The 19,736-nt window shown below is 38.7% G+C and overlaps 1 protein-coding gene across 1 annotated transcript in view; it reads left to right on the top strand.

The window, feature by feature from the left end:
* DNER (delta/notch like EGF repeat containing) overlaps positions 1 to 19,736 on the top strand; it is a 113,384-nt gene that overhangs the window by 92,548 nt on the left and 1,100 nt on the right. The window contains exons 9-12 of the mRNA XM_041475700.1: positions 5,471 to 5,593; positions 7,867 to 7,980; positions 9,033 to 9,164; positions 14,380 to 14,626. Coding sequence (XP_041331634.1) covers positions 5,471 to 5,593; positions 7,867 to 7,980; positions 9,033 to 9,164; positions 14,380 to 14,626 — 616 coding nt within the window. The remainder of the gene's footprint in view (positions 1 to 5,470; positions 5,594 to 7,866; positions 7,981 to 9,032; positions 9,165 to 14,379; positions 14,627 to 19,736) is intronic.

The raw sequence follows: 19,736 nt of genomic DNA on the forward strand, positions 1-19,736 counted from the left end.
TTTTCATTGTTATGAACATACCATCATGGGCTTTTATTAATTATTTTCAGATATTTTCCCCATGACTTAAAAGGATAATAGACAAGGGGCAGTCAGCTTGTGTGTAGATCAGCATGTAGGAGGCACTGTGACATACACTTTGCCCTTGGTTTGGGTAATTATTGAGTGTAAGGCAGGTAAGAGCAATTAAACCTGATTCCTATGTTGGGATTCCTAAAAAAAACCCAAACTAAAGTAATGACTACAAATCATAGCCTAACACATTTTTGGAATGTCTCTCAGAAAGCAGTTTGCTAGAGGGGGTGAGCAATGTAGTTATGTGTCTGGGATATTAAGAAGCTGGATTCTATTTACAGACCTTGACAGTATCTGTTACATTACTTGTAAAGTGAATTAATAAAATTTATGTGCAGTTTAGATGCATTATCAAGGGTTAATAACAAAGATATTACCAGGAAAGAAACGGTCTCTGTCTTGTGACCTTGAGGCTTTCTGACTTGCAGGCTCTCTGCATCTGTGCCTGCTCCTAGACCATTAGCTTCTTTGTACAGGAGCCTTTCAGACATATTCCTGAATCCTACACCTTATTTTTTTTTTTTTTTCAGGTATTTTAATGGAAAGGTTGTTAAATGACATTTTAGAATTCTCTACTGTATTGATTATCTGACATGTCTGAAAAACAGTTTTATGAAGTTTGGAATCTGTCACTTAAATTTTGTGAATTTTCTAATACAGAAACAAAGTGACAAAGAGTTTTGCTTGTATGTGTGACCTGAATGCTGTCCTTCCTTTAAGCACTATTTTACAGTGTCAGTTGGATTTTCATCTGTGTTACTTCTGTCTCAAAAATTAAGCAAGAGAGGAATTTTAAATTGTTCCAATTAGTCCCAGGTCTGTGCAAATCTCCTTGCTTGGTAGGCAGTTTGGCTTCCTTGTTTCTTTGGCCAGTGTACAAATTTGAAGAATGATAAATGATAGTGGTTATACTTGCATAGCTGCACAATTTGCAGAACATGAACAACCAGACATTTGCTAATTTTTTGTGTGTATGTTGGCTTTCATTGTGAGGTTTCATCTAGTAGCTTGTAGAGGAAAGCTAATTTGTATAAGCTAACTATATAGTTAGAAAGCAGTCTAATATTTTGAGTGTTCCTATTTTCAGAGTGAAAGGAAAAGTGTGTAAGCTGTTTCCAAGTTGAACATACTTCAAATGTCTGCTGAGGGGCTCTGTGGAACTCCCAAGCCTATGCAACCATACCTGCTTTGTACTGTGCGTGCGATTTTTCAATTGCATGTGAAACCTTACCTTAAATCTGTATTTATATGCTTACACACCCTAGTTATTAACACTTAGCACCTTGTCCTTTATAGGTAACAAAGAAATACTTAATGTTTGGACATTAGATTCAGAGGTTGTGTCATGTTTTACTTCTTACCTCGTATTAAAGAACCAATTCTAATAAAAGTTCTTGTGCTCATTTGCTGGCTTCTTGTCTAAAGTCTGGTTGGTGAAACTAGTGGGAACCCTTTGTGTCTGTTTGTAGAATGTTTATTTAGTCCCTGGATCCCAAACCAGTTTCTCCCTCCTGATAAACGTTTTTACTCTTTATATGCAATTGTTTTAATACAGCTACCATTATAAATTTCAGATGTGAATATTTAATATAGTATTTTTATTTTTGTCTGGTCTGAAGTGGAGAAATGTAGCTAGAAATTGCATGGCTTAATATCACTGCAAGGTTTTGGATTTGGGTTTTTTAAAGACACAGATTTTGAAACGCACAGCACATGTACAGACATTAACACCTGCCCTCTATATAGATATATATGATGGCATATATAGAACATTTGGGAAAAAGAAAAAAGGAGTTTCAGAAAAAGTGCTGCAGGGTATAAAAAGTGGCTGCAACTTTAGAAGTAGTACCATGGAGTATGTTCCCTTGATTTTACTGCTCATGCAGCTTAATAGATAGTTCTAGGAGCATAAGTTTATTTTAGTGCCTTTGCAGAGGCCAGAGCAAGATTTGTCTGCAGCAGTTGCAATTTTTCTTTTCTCTGTCTTTTCCCACATTTTGTAACTGGGGCAGGACATGTGATCTCTGGAAGAAATGAATTCAGGTTAATTCCAGTTCCTGACTGTCTCTGAGCCCGTTATTGCTTCCGTTTCCTCATCTGTTTCCACTCCTACATTAAGACAACCTTCCATGCAATCTGACCATGGCTGGTGAGCCTGGCTTCCTACCCTCCTGCCATCTGGAGTATTCTTCTCTTATTTAGTTGCTATATAAGCTCAGACTTTAACCGAACACATTTATTTGCTGGCTATATAACATGCAACTCTGTGTTAGTGAACAGCCATAAGTATGAAATGATGCTGTTCCCTGCAAAATAGAGCTGGTTTCCATTGTACCGCATTAGGCCTTCCCATAAAGATGGGATTTATGTTCTGCTGCCTTGATTGGGTGAAATGTTAAGTATGGATAAGCCCAGGGAGTCACTGTTGAGGGGTTAGTGTCTAAAAAGGCTAAAAATATTTCAGCTTTGTTCTTTATTGATTTCTAAATGGAGAGTAAGATTTTTCCTCTTTCTTTTGTTAACCTGATAGTGCAGATATTCTTGAGAGATTATTCTGCTGTATCTTTTGCTCTTGAAGTCTTTGACAAACACCATGTCTTCTCCTGATCAGCCCATGTGACACAGATTGTGGGCTCCCTTTCCCATTTTCTCCTTCTGCAGTTTTTAACAGCCATGTACAAAGACAGTGCAGTTCAGCACGCAACTGAAGGCCATACCTGGGCACAAATGGATTTTTTCTCTGTTCTTCTCAGGTGTAGTTTTTTCTGCTGTTATGATATGTTAGAAAGTGGTGAGGTTTTATTTATATCAGGAAAATAACCTACTCTCTTTGAGGCACCCTTCCAGTTGCTTAAGAAAGAGGAAGAAGAATTTGGGGAAGAAGAATTGGGAGAATGGCAACAGATCTGTTTCTGCTTTTGTAAAGGCCAGTAGCAGTGGGTAGTGCCAGTGGGATGGTCACATAGAGGGAAAAGGGGTGACATAAGGACATCTCTATTTTAGGGGTTTTTTTTGGGTAACAGGTTTTTTGGCTGGACAGGTTCCCTGTCCGTTCCTCAGCCTCTGAAGAGAGCACATCAGGACTGAACCTTCATTTTCAGGTTCTGCTTGAGTTCATGAAGATTCTGTTACTAAAGACTTTTCCAGTTTCATGTGGCCTGGAAAAGTTGTCCTTTTCTGAAGCTACAGTGCCTCCTGTGGGGTTTTTTTATCCTGTTCAGGACACAGTAGCTGGAGAAATGTTGTTAATGTAGGTATTTTTTCTTTCTTTCTGAATGCGTCCACAGAAACATTGCACACCACAAAAGATGCCAGGAGCTGCATTTGGCTTTGTCTGGGAACATAAAAGCAGCAGAATTGTAACACTACTAGAAGGAGAGGAAGCAACTACACTAGAATCTTCACTCTGAAGTTATTTATGAAAAATGCTCCTTTTTTAATCTAAATTCTTCAACAAAAATGTATAAATTATTTATGTAGTCTTTTTGAAGATATATGTATGAATTCAGTATACTACAGGGTTTATATATCAGTATAATTGAAAAGCAGTATTACAAGGAGAAATGCTCATTAAGGATGACAAGGTACCTCGTATCTCCCTGAGGAGAAGCATGCCTTTCCCTCAGGTGGTCCCACAGTGGAATGTCCTCCATCCCAGCAGCTCCAGCAGAAGGAGGCTGCTGGCCCCAGGGTGAGGATGCTGAGGGTGAAATTGTGTGTGGGTGAGACCTGCCCTCTCGTGGAGAGAGGAAACATCTTTCCCTGGCTGTGTGCTGTGTCTGGCAGCGTGGGCTGGCTGCAGCCTGTGGAGGTGATACCATAGTTCATATTGATTTTGGAAACCAGACAGTTATTTAGTCACAAATTCCCTTCATTCTCTTGGAAAGGTGAGAAGTGGAAAACATTTTTTCTGACAATATCTAATTACACTGGGAGCTCCCATCTGTTTTTCTTACTGATTCTCCCATGTGATTTTGGTGGATTGTATGTTGGCTACAGATCTCACTACATAAGAATGTTTCATATACACATATACATACATTCATATACACATAAGCTAGATAAACTTCATTGTAGGCTAGAAAGAAAACCCATAACATTTAGCATTATAAATTCTCTATTGCCTGGCTGACATCTTTGGAGAAAGTGGTTCCGAAATGTTTCTTAATACCTTACTAGCCCAACTATTTCCTATGAAAGGACAATTTTTTGAGAATCATAATGAATGCTATTGTCTATATATCTTGAGTAGTACTAACAGTTGTATCTTAAAAAATTTTGTTTTGAATTATCCATAATAGGGAGGGAGAGGGCGAATGCAAATATTGTCAGAAGGAAGTGTTTATCCTACATTCTATTATTCAATGAGAATTTTGGGGAATATTTAGACCAGGATGCTGAATATAGTTTGATTGTGACTTACTAAGAGAATATGCCCCTCTCTTTGGTTCTTTGTTCATGAAAGATACCCTCCTTTCATATCTGAGTTTTGCTATTAATTAGAGATTATTTTAAGAAGTAAAGTCACACTGAAGAATCCACACTTTGTATTTTAGGCCTTTTTTCCTGGCATCTGTATTCATGCCCATTGCATCTTTATTCATTGTACATTCATTCATTTATTTTTTTTAATGTAATGAGGAAATCTAGCTTTTAGAAGCACATGAGCACAGTTCCAGTGCATGGTATGACATCATAGACTACGCTAGGTCTGTAATTTCAACTACTGTTACAGCTAATGATTGCGTGGCACACTAAGTAATGAAGAAGGGGCTGTTTTCATGTGGATTGACTCCTTTCTTATCTCATAATACAAATTACTCAGTGGCTGTTAACAGACCATGTAGCTTTTCTCTGCTTCTGCTTTCTATATTTACCTAATCAGCCCATAATACCTGCCTATGGCTTGGAAATACTATAAAGATGAAAGTACCTTAATGCTTCTGCAGTGCTTTGACATTGTACAGCATTATGCTAAAACATGTAATCATTCTAACTACTGTTATACAATTATCAGCTCTTTGATGAACAGTGGCTTTGATGCAAGGATCCAAAGGAGCTGGGAGATAGTAGATATTCCTGTATTTCTTTTAACAATCCGAGTGTGGGTATTCACATTGCTGCTTCTGGCCTCTGCCACCAGCCTCCATCCTTACACCTCATTGTGGTTTATCACAGGAGCTGGGAATTCTCTCAGAATACCGTGCTTCCAATATTTTCTTGGTAATTTTCACCTGGGGAACAGATGCCTTTAAAATCATTGTCTTAACAAGTATCAGTTTGCACAGTTTATTTAAATTAGCAAGCATCTGCCCACGGACTATAGTTGCCTAATTGTTAATTTTTACTGCAAAGTGTTTCATAACTATTTTTCTTTCCCCTTCGTGTGATTTAGGTTACCATGGCCTTTACTGTGAGGAGGAATATAATGAATGCCTCTCTGCACCCTGCCAGAACGGAGCCACCTGCAGAGACCTCGTCAACAGCTACGAGTGTGTGTGCCTTGCTGAATACGAAGGTAGGCTGGGGTTTGCAATTGTTCTCTGCATTTTTCATGGTAGGTTCTGTTACAGAGATGCCATATCCTGAGCAGAAATATATCCCTCATGTAAAATTAACGGAGACAAACTTCAGTATTGATCCTGATCCCTTAATCTTTATTTAAATTAATAGTTAAGATGTAGCTCCTCTGTGAATAATGCATGTCCTGGTCTGGGCACAAATGGATTTTCTCTCTTCTCAGGTGTAGTTTTTTCTGCCGTTTTTATGATATGTTAGAAAGTGAGGAGATTTAAAAAACCCTATAACTGTTAAATAGACTTTTTCATCATTTGTTGTTGGAGCCTTTACACAGAGAACTTTCAAATTATTTTTTATTTTCTCCAGTGAAGCGAGCTAAAACAAAATAATAAAAGATTAATATTTTAAATGGTTTAGCACAAAGGAGTAGAAATAAAAGCTGTATCTTGATTGTTCATTTAGAAGACTGTAAAGCCCAGAGAGTAGCAGGTCTGTGACTGCTTTTCCATGTTAACTGCAGCTATTCTTAGATCTGTGTACAAATGGAATCTGTCTCTGGCATTTTTGAAGTAATTTATAAAGCAGATGAGAATAGTGTTTATTTGACTATACAAAATCTTTTCTCTCACAGCAGATTTCAGCTGTAAACAAATTAACACATATCAGTGGTCTGTGACAAGTCCTTGTGGGGAAGGCTAAAGTGACACTTTTTTAGTGTATTCTGTCTTGAATCATGAGAACACTTTGAATGTAATTTGAAATGCTATTAGGATTATAAATAAATAAATATTCCACACAGAATGACTGTTTTAAGGAACATTAGTATTTTCTCATTAAGCATATCAATTCTTATCTCTGCTGATAAGTAACGCTCATTTAACAGCTGCTTGAGGCTAAATATGTGTTTCACACTGGTGATTGCACTGCTCTTTAACTATAGATGCAGAATTCATCATTTTAGAGGCCTGGTGAGGAAATGACCCTCAGCTTTTCGTGACAGTTTAAGCAGCACTTAACCATGTTCACCATGATGTTCATCTTCTCACCCGACCTGTTGGTGGAGCTGGAATGACAGTTTAAGCAGCACTTAACCATAATGTTCACCATGATGTTCATCTTCTCACCCGACCTGTTGGTGGAGCTGGAAGCACTGTGTGCACGGCACATCGTGCTGAAATGCAAGCAGGGCACCTGGTCCTGGAAGCAGCTTCTGCTGATCTCTGAGCTCCCAGCACTGCAGTACTTGAGGAGTTCAGGAGCACCAGTGAATAGAGCCGAGGTACCCAGCTCAAGATACCATGTGGGCCATCAGGTGCCTCAGTCTTGGCACTGCCACCCCAGACCTGCCCCTCTCAGTGCCCCTCCTGCCTCCACAGCCCCGGGCTGGCAGATGGACGGGAGCTCTCAGGGCTGGAGCTGTGCCAGCTGTCCCCGTGGGCTGCTGCCTCTGCTGCTCCTCGCTCACGGCGTGCTCAGCTTGAGTGCTCTGCCTTCTTGCTGCTAACATTGCAAGTGTTGACAGAATGATTTTGGCAGGTCTGTAGTGAGTGTATATGTGTGTGCATACATATAAAATATGTATATATAAAAGGATTTATCTGAACAGTAGACCCCGAGAAAATAATGCACGCAGCAGTGGCATTAGAGTCTCTCCAGGTCCCTGGGTGGCAATATGCTGTGTTACGTGTTTTGTATGCCAGGTGCAGCTTTCACTGTTTTCTGCAAGGCAGATCTGCTGGATTCACAAGGCCTGCACTGGGCATGAAAGAGTGAAGGTAGTGGCATCAAGTAGAGCCATCCAGTTATATACTTTTAACTATACCTTTGAATTTTTTTTTTATTACCTTAGTAATATTCCTCATTTCCAGCAACAGGTAATGAGAGGCATCAGTATGCTTATGTATGTTATTAAATAAGTTATTACATAAAATTCTTAGTCAAGACAATTATTGTTGACATGTTACTGAGGAATTTTAGATAACTGATCTGCTTATTCTTCATTATGTGGTTTTTCTTAGACATCCAATAGTTCTTCTAAGCAGAAATTGCCCTGCCTCTCCTAGCCCAAAGCCTGTGGGAAGAGTAGAGAGGAGGCATGTGTGTAAAAAGTTTAGCCAGCATAAACGACATGGCTTTAGTGTTATGCCATCATTATCCCATAATTATTGGAGTCTGCCCACTCATCCAGGGGAAGTCGAGTTATCACATGTACTGATTCCATGCTGCCATTATCAGTCATGTCAATGGCAATTACTGTTTTTTCCTTTTCAGGAAGGCACTGTGAATTATACAAAGATCCTTGTGTTAACATCAACTGCCAGAACGGTGGCACTTGTGACAGTGAAGGTCTAAATGCTACTTGCATTTGTGCACCTGGATATGCAGGCAAGTGATTTGTGTGTTACACAGAACATCTGATTGTCACTGTTCACCGTGTCTAGAGGAAGACAAATACCAAGTAAGACTGTGTCTCTTCAAGAAAGGAATTAATTTGGGCTTTGCTGTATTGTGAGCAGTCTAGTGACAGTGAAAAACTTTTGATATTACTTACATCTGCTTTGAACTTTGTAGCAAAAAAGGCCTGTTACTAGAGTGACTGCACAAAGCTAACAGCTATTTAGCATGGCTTATGCCCTTGCTACTTGAGACTAGATTGCATTTTAAAAATAGTATTTTGAAGATTTCCAGGTAACCCAATATACTAATTGGACACTGTTGAAACTGAAAAATGTTTTAACAGTGACCTTAGTCACTGTGTGCTCAAGAAAGAGCTTATTTCATTACCTTAATATGCAATTACTTAAAGCCCTAAAGTACTTGTTATGAATCAATTTACACTTTCAGAGTACTGGTAAGAAACTAATTTAATCTTTTGGCCTTGTGCTTAGACTGATGTGATTGGCATAATCCAAATATCTGATGTCAAGATAATTTACAATCTGATGTTCTGTTAGTCATGTAAGGTAATATCCAATGTGAGAGTAATAAGTAAACCCATTCATAGCTGGTTTATAGATCAAATTGTGCTTTTGGATCTCTTCTAATTAAAGGACATTCTTTGGAAAAGAATTGGCTTTCCATTGTACCATGTCAGTTTCTCAGGCACCAATTATCTACATTATTGCATAGCATATCAGAACATCCATGATCATCTATTATACCACATTTTCTTGGGATGGAAATTATATTTAGAGAAATGAGATAGAGTCTGTGTGAGGTTAGTGAAGTCCCTTAGTTCTCAGGCTTTATTTTCACCTGGTTGAATAAGGATAATACTTCCTTCTTGGAATCCTTTTGATGTTCTGAGAATGAAGATGTATTGCACTATTACGTGTTTTGCAGCAAGAGAGAAATTAAATGACTGGGGTTGTACTTGCTACATCAGGTACTTGCCATACATAATTTTGGTTTTGTTTTTGGCTTTTTTCCCATGTAAGGTGAAGAATGTGAAATTGATGTAAATGACTGTGACAGCAACCCATGTCACCATGCTGGAACTTGCATAGATCAGCCTGGTGGTTACACCTGCCATTGTCCTCATGGGTGGGTCGGTGCAAACTGTGAAATACGTAAGTTTTGGAGTTCTCTAAACATTTCTAAAAATTGTAAGTTGTATTAAAGGAGTTCTTTCTTTGTCTCTAAATACCCATATGAACAAATACTCTGAATCATATGCCAATGAACAAAATAATGGTAAATTAATTTTATTTTTGGCCATAGCATTTCAAAAGTGGCCATGAAAGTTAAAAACTTCTGTTTCTGGGCACCCTGCTTTGAGATGTCAGACTAGATTGTCAGGGATGTTGTCTCAGAGCTGGGCACTCAGTTTGCATTTTAGTTGTGCTCATGCTTCACAGTCTCCCTGCTCACTTTGGGTCAAGTGTGTTCCACAGCAGTATAAGCACGTTCCTAGCAGGCTTGTATTGACTTCTGAGCACCTACAGCTCTAGTGATGTTTCAGCAAAACAACTTGGAACTTGCTTACCTACGGAAATAGGTTCTGTGTAATTGTTCTGTAATTTGTGTGTGCAGGCATTTAACAACTTTTTCAGGAATAACTTTTCCAGCCATAGGCTAATTTCCACCAAATTTTTTACAAAGAGGAAGGGCTCCAAGGCCAAATATTTCCAGAGCATTCAGTAAGACTTAAGAGAGGTTCCACTGGAAGGAACAGCTTCAGTGTAATCTTGTTTCCTGTTTTAGAGAGAAGCTTCACTGTAAGGGCATCCTTATGGCACAGTGGAGAGTCCAGGAGAGGCAGAAACTATGAAGCCCATCTGTGGAAGAGTTAAAATGGAAATTAGGCTTCATTAGTTCTGCTGCTCACAGACCTGCTTTGTATTTCCCTTATGTTTTTTTCTTGAGCTAGAGATGTTGTTTTTGCTAGAGAACTTGGCTGTGTATTTAATGTATTCAACTGCTTGAATGCTCAGGTACTGTGGTCATAGATCCCTTTGACTCATCATATAGATACACACACAGGTTTGTTAGCACAGTTAAGGTTGCAGGGATAGGTGATATATTAATAAAACAAACACAAAGGATGGATTAAAAAATGTTTTCTGTATCTTATTTACACAAGGAGCATGTGAGCCTTCTATTTTTTATTCTCTTCTACATAAACTTAAACCTATCAACCGCTTTTTTCAAATTGATTCTACTTTTGATGTTCTTGATGTTAGTCCTTACTTTGACCCAGTACATTCAGTTTCAGACCTTTTTGGTGTGAGCAAAGACTGCAGAAGACCATTGCCAGCTAGCCCAGACACGGTGACAGCTCTGCCTTTTTTTTATCTCTGTGAATGGCTCACACACTTCCCTGGGTGGTGCAGAGCCAGCAGACATTGGGAGCACAACACTGTGTGCTGTCTGTGTGCCATATTGCTGATCTAAAATATGCTCAGATGAACTTTTCCTGACAAGGCTGATGTTGGTGACACCTGCAACATGCATGTCCAAGTTGATCAGCAAGGCAGTATAATTCTGCCTGCCTTCACTAATAAGTAGTTGGCTGACAAGACAGATGGGTGAGTTCTTGGAGAAAGCAACAATCATCCTGGAAATCCATTTCCTGGAGTCCCTTGATGAAGTAACAATTAAATTTCTGTTATGTTATGGAATACCAAAGGGATACAAAGGCTTGCATGCTTTCTGAGCCTGCAGATGTGCTACAGGAATTCAGTGGTGCATGTTCTGGAGTGCTCTGGCTGTTATGCTCCAGTCACTCAGTTTGGCTGTGTGCACCACAGACACAGTGAAGTGCATGTGAGCATATGGGAAAAGGAGAGAAGTAGAAGAGAGGGTGGAAGGAGCCTCTCCTACTGTCCAGCTACTCAATTATTTCTTCCTTTCCCTGTTAGAGGGGATGCAAATTCTTGTATCTTGTGACTGCTATGACAGAAAGCAGGGAATTACTTGAATGTTAACTGGCATTAGTAACACTGCAAGGCTGCTTCCCAGCAGAAGTATTCAGCCTTACCTTGTTCATGGCAATTGTTTTAATGTGGCTGAAATTACTGAGGTTTTTATCCAATACACGATAGTAGTTCATAAAATGCATGTATAAAATAATAACAATAATAGAGAAGATATAAAAATACAGTGTAAAAAATCTGGTTTGGACTGGTCATGAATGAAAATAGGAAAAAAATCATCTTATAGCCACAAAAAGATGCATTTTAAAAAACAAATATTTTTGAAATTTGAGGGTTACCAGTCTTTTTTTCAGTAAGCTTCATTTCAGCAAATATCTGATGTTTCCTTGATATTTAAGTCAATTTGCCACGACATCAAAGTAAAAGGGTATGCTGTTATGGGACACCTTAACAGATAATGCTACCCCAAAACAGGTAACCATGGACATGCAGCCTCTCTAACCAGGGCAGTGCCTTACATGCAAAGCTGGGGAAGCTTTCCTAAAGAACTTGGATTTTAACATGTGTTTAAAGGATTATGCAAAAAAAGAGGGATTGAGTTTTGAAGAAATCACTTTGCAGAAAGAATTTGCAAGTATTTTGATCTGCAGGTTTTTCTTCTACAGGTCCATGTAGCCATGTGAAGCCACTCTCTTTCCCTGAGCTGTGAATTAACAAGCTGATGGGAGCTTAATTCTCGTCATATCTAGCTAGGCCATATCCAGCTCTTTTATAAACAGGTGCAGCACTTCCGAACTCACGGGGATTGAGATAACGGTGCAGTGGATTTCTTTGAGCTCTAAAGTTTGAATCTATTAGCAAATGTGCTGCTGTTCATCTTTCCAGTTCTCTTTGCCATATTTATTATATTCTTTCAGCAGTTTGTATATAATAATGTGATGGAAATTAAATTTAAACACTGCATACTGACTTTGTATTGGACCATCCCTCTGAATGCTAGAATAAGACACAAAGCCAGACTTATCAAGGAACTGGTGTTTGGGTGGCATTTGACTAAATAGATCACATTTTATCCTTTGTGATTTTCTGTTACTGACCATGAAGGAGGATATTGCTACTTAATCTTTTTTGTAGAACCACCCTATTTATAGTTCCCCACTTTTCACCAGCTGGTTTAGCTGCTTGAATTGACTACCTTAACAGGATTTCAGGGTTATCTTCTTGTCAGACTGTTCTTTTTAATTTCCAAGTGCTGTATTTACAAAAAACTAGATAAGATGTATATTTCCTGGATGAATTGTGATATTTTTTAATATCATCTTATGATCCTTACCAGCATTAGCAATTCCAAATAAATAGGATTAAATTGGTCTTAATTATAAAGAGGATATTCTTTCTTTCAAAATGAAATGCATTTGCCTAAAAAGTTAATGGAGCATTCACTGTAAAAATGCTTACAAATGTCTCATATGAGTTCTCTAATGCCTGCTGGTTATTTGTTAATATCATTACCTTTGCCAGATTTGTAATTATTAATGTAGCTACTGAGGTATGCCAAATCATGTGGTTATTTGAAAATCAACATTATGAAGAATTTCTGGTACACACTGTGGTGTGCATTGAAATATTATTCTTAATTAATTTTATAAACTTTAATATAACAACTGAAAATACTGTGATTTCAAGCTGTCATATGCTATTTCTAATCTCTGGAGTATAAGATGTTAATCTTTATATTTTGATATGGTGAGGAAGAAGGGAAGAAATTTTTCTCATCTTTGTCTTCCAGAGATGGAAGACATGGAATCTAAATCAGAAATGTCTTGCCATATATCTGCACACATTAGATCTGAACTCAGCCTAGTCTGACAGCCTGACAAAAACCACTGTGTGTGACAAATGTGCTGCAGAACAGAAATAGAGGCCCATCCCAAACTGCACAGAGCACAGCTGTATTCCCTCCCTCATATCCTGACTGGGCAAACTGCAGTAACAGTGCCTTAGAAACATTAAATCACTGAATGATTCAGGCTGATCAAAACTTTGCTGACCTCTGAAGAAGATAAGAGAAACAGCCAGTCCTTAAACTCAGCTCCCATTTGTGGACAAAGTCTGAGCACCCCTGAGCTGGGAGGTGCTCCAGGACACCTTTGACTATTGTGACAAAGAGCAGCCATTTCTCCAAACTCTGCCCAGCTGAATCCCACATGTTACAGCTCTGGGCTTTCTCACCACCTGCCTCGAAAACAGATCTCTTTTTTTTCCTGTCCTTGTACATTCCCTGTATTTCTACCATAGATTGAGATTTTATCCATTGCTGCTGAACTGGAGATTGCAACTCAGGTGCTTGAATTATCTGCCGTCATCAGCATCCTTGAGAGGTGGCTTCTGAGAATATCTTAACCTCCCAAAGCATATGCTTGGAAGCCCTGTCCCCAGCCTGTTTGAGTAAAGGGAGATTCTAAATCTGTGCAAAGCAGAAGTACATTTGAAAAAGGAACAGGCACCTACTAGAAATAACTTTTGCAGAGTGCTACATTTCTGTAGTCAGGATGATTCAAGTCTGTTCCTGTTTTGAAATAATATGAGAACATAGGCTGCCAAAAATGAACCCGGGAGGGAAGTACAGGTTAATTAGAAATATTCTGACCCATGCTAGAGAGAAACAGATATGAGGACATAGGCAATTGATAGAAAATATGTTTGGCATAGATATAGTTTGGGCATCAAGAATATTTATATAGAAGATCTGGAATACATAAATACAAGAAGCCTCTTCCAGATTGGCTTTACTTTGAGGTCTGTTTTGAGAACCTCAGGGAAATTATGCTTGGGAAAAGACTCCAATGGGCTCCCTACTGTAGGACCTCATGAAGTGTCCTTTTTGTCCTTGAAATGCTGAAGTCTCTGCAGTTTGGTGGGGATAAGCATAAGAAAGTCTGTGTTTCAAATTACAAACCAAGTGTGTTTAGTATATCTTAAATAACACATTTTAGTGGAAGGCTTCACTGTTGGAACAAACTGCACAAGAGAACTGGTTGTTTCCTAGAAGCTTTTGCATAAAACCTGCCTGCCTTTAGAAAGCCTGTAATATAAAAATAACTTAATGCAAGAATAAGTCGATTTTCTCTTACTTTGGTTGCACAGGAGATCAAACTAGATAGGTGTTCCTGTATGACCTTAAAAATCAACAGAAAAAAGTGGGTGAAGGTTCAACATAGTGCTATTCAAATTTGTAGCATGTTAGGCCTGATGGTCTATTGGTAACAGAGCCTGGGGAAGTTCAAATTACCGATGTCCATAGTTTCAAATGTCAGAACTATTGACAATTAATATCATAAAGTAGTTCTATTCAGCAGGACAGATATAAATTATTAATTAATGACAACCTTTTATTTCTTATTGGCAGATCTGCAGTGGAAGTCTGGACATATGGCAGAGAGTCTGACAAATATGCCTCGTCACTCCCTCTACATCATCATCGGGGCGCTGTGCGTGGCCTTTGTGCTGATGCTGATCATCCTGATCGTGGGCATCTGCCGCATCAGCCGCATCGAGTACCAGGGCTCTTCCAGGCCAGCCTACGAAGAGTTTTACAACTGCAGGAGCATTGACAGTGAATTCAGTAGTGCAATTGCTTCCATCCGACATGCCAGGTTTGTGCTGGGCGTGCTGCTGTCCTGGGAAGCTGTTCTGAAGTGTCTTTGCAGTTCATGCACAGTGCACCCAAGTGCTGTTGGCAGAGCCAGTGGGCTGCTCTCCTGGGAAAACACCAGCACTGCTCACTCTTCTCATCTGAGGTGTGACAATACACCAAAACTGCTTGAAAACAGAGTTATTCTGACTTTATTTGGTGTAACTGGTGAAGTGGGACAGTGCAGGGTTCTTAGCCTGTCAGATCTTCTGTTAGGGATGTAAAGATTGTTTAACTGCTACACACAAGTAATATGATCAGATAGGAAAGGCACATTGATTTTTGTGATTAATTTACCAGATTATTCAGTGAGAATCTCTTCACATCACTCATTTATGTGCCCCTGTTTGCCTTTCTTACTTGCTTTCCTAGAGACAGCAATTTTTTTACTTGGAAATTTAATGGAACACTTGCAAGGCAGGGCATTGAGTGTCAGAATAATCCAAAAGTAGAAGTGGAATGGATTTGAGAGCTCAAGTGTAAGCCATGGCACTAATATGGCATTAAATATACCTAGCTCCCTGCCAGCAATTGTGTTTAAAAACTTCCAAAGGAGTTGAGTAGATTTAGAAAGGGCTTTCCTAAAAGGTAACCTGGATTTTCTTTGCTATTAACCTGGCTGCTTCTTTCTTACTGCTCTTCAGGCTGCCATGAAGGATAATGTATCACTGCTCATATCACTTGCGTATCAGGTGCTGAGCCCTCTCCCCTTCTCTTGTATGATAAAAACAAACAAAGCAAAGCAACTTTTTTTCTTTCCTAGGTTTCACTAACCCACCCTTTCAGTATCCCCTCCCAGATCATGCCAGCTTCCTTACTGTCTTCCTGGGACACACCAGATTATATTTCTCTTCTTTTTCATTTTTGAAGGGAGATCCCTAAAGCTGGAAGTAGTTCTCTGTCTGAAGATTTATGTGCACCAAATAAACTGAGTAATCACCTCCTGCATCTTATATACGGCATTCCTGTTCATATATCTGAAAAAGAAACTTGCTTGGTTTTTGGTTTTTTTTTTCTTTTTTTTTCCCTTTCTAGTGACAAATGACATACTTTTGTGGCCTGTGAGACCTTTTCCTCATCCCAAGATCCTCTGTGTCATTTTGCTTCCTAGCCAGTATGGTTTCTTCTGTGTTTGACATCTCTCTTAATAGGGTGGAACTTTCATTTTTGATGTTTCTTTTTTCCCATTTCAAACAATTTGTCAGGATCACTTCAAATTCCAACAGAGTATTCATATGTGTTACCACTAAAATGCTCTTAAAACAACTGGAGAAATGTGTGCATATTGGCTGGTGATTGCTGGTAATTCATTTTCTGAATGCTCCAGTTCTGTTTCAGTGAAGATGAAATAGGTGCAATTGTACCACTGCTGAAGTCATCAAAATTATCTGAAATGGGTGAGGTGTTCCCCCAGGCTCAGTTAATCACATCACAGCTTTGAGTAGTAGCTCTTCAAATTATTCCAACTTCAAAAACATTCTTAGACTGGGATAGTTTAATGTTGATTTTTCAAATCCATATGATGTAGTTAGAAATTACATTATTGTCCATTGAGGGTTTCCCTATCTTGGAAAAGGTATTTTTACTTAAAGCAAATGAAATGTTTTAATTCCAAATAATTTTCAGTGCCTCCAATAATGTGATACCTTACAAAAATCCAAGATAGATCTGCCAAGTAAGGTAATAAGTGGAGATTTATTGTGGAGATTGTTGTGTATATTTTGGGTTCAGAAAGATATAAACCACTGTTTTGGTCATTTCAATCCAGGAAAATGAGCAACAATTTTATAGTTATTTTTGCATAAATTCTTAAATCTACATCTATAGAGGTCTGAATTTTCAGAATTGCTGAATCTAAGAAATCTACTTTCAAAAAACAAAGTTCAGCATTTTCTGAAAATAATTCCCTTTCACAGTTAGATACCAAAACTTGTTAGTAATTTTGGAAAATGGAGGCCAAGGGAAAAGTTAGTAGATTATTTTCTTTAAAGGGAAGGTTTCTGATAAAGTCAGCAGGTGTCTGGGGGTGTGGATGCCTGTTGCATAGTCAGTAAATTATTTTAAAATTACTTGTTCATGTTTGTCAGCATTTTTTCCCCTAGATATTTTTTTTTTATAATTTGATCTTTACTAATCAAGGTATTTGCTGTAAAACAAAACCAATGTGCTGGAGGATCTCTACTAATAAATGTCTGCTTCTAGGGAATGTTCCTAAGAGTAGCAGATCAGAAATAGGTAGTTTTCTGAGCACAAAAAGCACAGTTGTCTTTAGCATCCATTATGCAGACAGTAAAGAAATATTCCTTTTGTGTTAAAATGCATACATTCTGAAGCTGGAGGAGAGCAGTGTAATGAAATAGTTGGCTAATAGACTGCTGGCTATGGCAGCCATAAGGTGTCATTGAAATGGAACCAAGATCTGTTATTGAAACAAAATTGTTCACTTTAGAAAAGCATTCACACTGAGTTCATGAATTATCTGGTGACAGACTAGGCTGCAGTTAGTTCTGTGTGTGCCCAGATATCAGTAGCCTTCATGCACCACTTACAGTGTAGTTTATTTAATTTTTATTTTCACATGCTGATCTGTCCTGTCTCTGTCAGTTGAAGAGTCTGGTTCATCAGACTCTGATTAAGTTCTCTTGTCACAGCAGGGTCAGCCTCTCTCCACTGCATATTCTCTCCATTCCTGTGGAGTTGCCTGTGTCAGACTGTGCTGTTCTAAGCTTTCTGAAATGGATGAGCATCAGCATACACTCATTTCTTACTGGCATAGATCTCTGTCAGCTGCCTTTTTGTAGAAGTGTGATCATGTGCACATGTTCTCTGGTCTCCACATCACCTACCAATTGCTTAATATACATCCTCTGCCAGGGTTAATTTTCTGGGATTATAGCTCAGTTTTTCTAAGCAAGGCACAATACCACTTGCACACCTGACCTTTTCTCTGAATAATGCAGAGGAAATAAATCTTCTCATTCTTCTCCTCTGGAATCCAAAATAATCCCTTCCTCCTTTCAATATGCTTTATTCCCTTTTTAACTTCTGGTGTCTTTTACGTCTCTTATTTAAATTTTATTTGTGGACTCCATTTGCCAGTTGCTGGTTTTGAGCAGAGTAGCAACATGTGGTTGGTTTCTTTATCCTGTTGCTGGGTAAACTCTGAACTTCTGCCTGTCCCATAGAAGTTGCAAGATAGCATTTCCTCAGGATTCAGCTGTCCAATGTTCTCAAAAATCTGTTGGAGTGGAGTTGTTGAGGTTAATAACTCTCTATAGTTAGCCATCTCTTGAAATGTTGTTCTAAGGAAGTGGAGGAGCAGGACCATTCCAAATGTGAAGCTGATTTGCAGTGTCTGTCGCTCACATATGGAGCTGCCTTTGCCAAGAATTGCTACAATGAATGTGTACTGTCCTCAGAATTGTCACGAACCCTCAGTTTCTCTCAAGCTACGCAGGTCTCTCTTGTTCAGTGCTTCACTGCAAAATATATTTGCTAATTGTTATTTCATGTACTTTACTTTGTGATTATCTTTGTGATGTGTAATATTGTTATACACTGGTAAGCATGTCTGATGTACACATTGGAATATCACCATCATCACTCATGAATGGACATGCCAAAGCTAAATGTTGACCCTGAAAAACTTCCCCAGTGCTACTGCTACACTGTTTACTAACCCAAGCACATAATTGTTCACGGTATGGCATTGAAGCTAATGTTAAAACTATTATCCATCATGTCCCTCCAGTATTTTTTCACACTCAATGCTTCCCAGGATCAAGATTTCCACACACAGTGTGTCCTCTTTGTTTGAAGAATAATCTTGTGCTTGGTTGCCCTGGAAAAAAATCTTTATTCACTTGTTTGTATATACTTTTGTTGTAAGCAGGCAGTTAATTGATCCAGCACACTCTCTAGCAGGAACCTGCAGCTTTTCACTATTGATTAGTCCTCGAATCATTGCCTCTTGCAGATTGTATTGATAATTGCTTTGTGTGTTCCTTTATGCCATCAATTAGATAGCATAGCCCTGCTGTGCAGAACTAGCAGATACACACCCATTGAACAGAGTTCCCATTTAACACTTCTGTCTTTAACATAAACCACTGAGGTTGGTGATAACTCTGTCTGTTTGCTGCTTTGGGCAGGGGCTGACTTCTGAACCACCTGATCAGAGCAATGTGGTTGAGCAGCTCCGTGGCTCAACCAGATCATAAACAACAAACGTGCTGTGCTCTTTTCTCAGCCTTCTCTAATTAGGGGCACATGTCAACACTGACCTAAAGGAGAAAACAGATTTTGTCCTGCTTCCCTGTGTGCAACAAGCCACGTGCTCTCTGCTGTCAGAAGGGCAGGTACTTTGACTGAAGTGTCTGGAGAATGCTCACCATCATTTGTATCTCTGCAAAGCTCTATTTCCTTTAAAGCCTTGAGATGGTGAAAATGGGTGATTCAGAATTCAATGCTGCCTCTGATTTAGTAAGATGCCATGACTTGATTCCTTTATTCAGGTTTTGAAATTTTATCTCATTTGTAGAAAATCAGTTTTATCCATCATGATGGGGATGAGCAAATGTGACCTGTCTGTATTTACTGAAGTAACCTATAGGATAAGGCAGACATTCATGCATGGAAATTAATCTAGTGTAGCCTTATGGACAGCTGAAGTACTTTGAAAAATGACATTTTCACCACATATATCATAATGCTTTCAGCCATTTCAGTTTTGTCTGCAATTCTATATCACTGAAAACAGGCAAGAATTTTCTGGATTTTACTTTCCAGGTTGCGCAATGCAGATTAATATAGGCTTAATATAGTTCATAAGTGCATAAATAACCTTAGTGTGAATGACTAAATAAATAGTTTTGTTTCTGTGTTTTCTGTCATGTTTTCTCTGCATCAGGTCAGTAAGAAAAACTACTTGACCATTTTTGCCTCATTTTCCTGTGATATCTTTTGTAATATAGAGTTTATCTAAGCTGTCTGACTTTGTTTCTGATCACAGGCCATAACTCACTGCGGTGTTGCTTTGAGCTCATTCATGTTTCTGTTTGTCACTAAAAGTT

The sequence above is a fragment of the Pyrgilauda ruficollis genome, unplaced genomic scaffold, assembly GCF_017590135.1.
Source record: "Pyrgilauda ruficollis isolate IOZ18807 unplaced genomic scaffold, ASM1759013v1 scaffold36, whole genome shotgun sequence".
In the NCBI taxonomy this organism is placed as follows: Eukaryota; Metazoa; Chordata; class Aves; order Passeriformes; family Passeridae; genus Pyrgilauda; species Pyrgilauda ruficollis.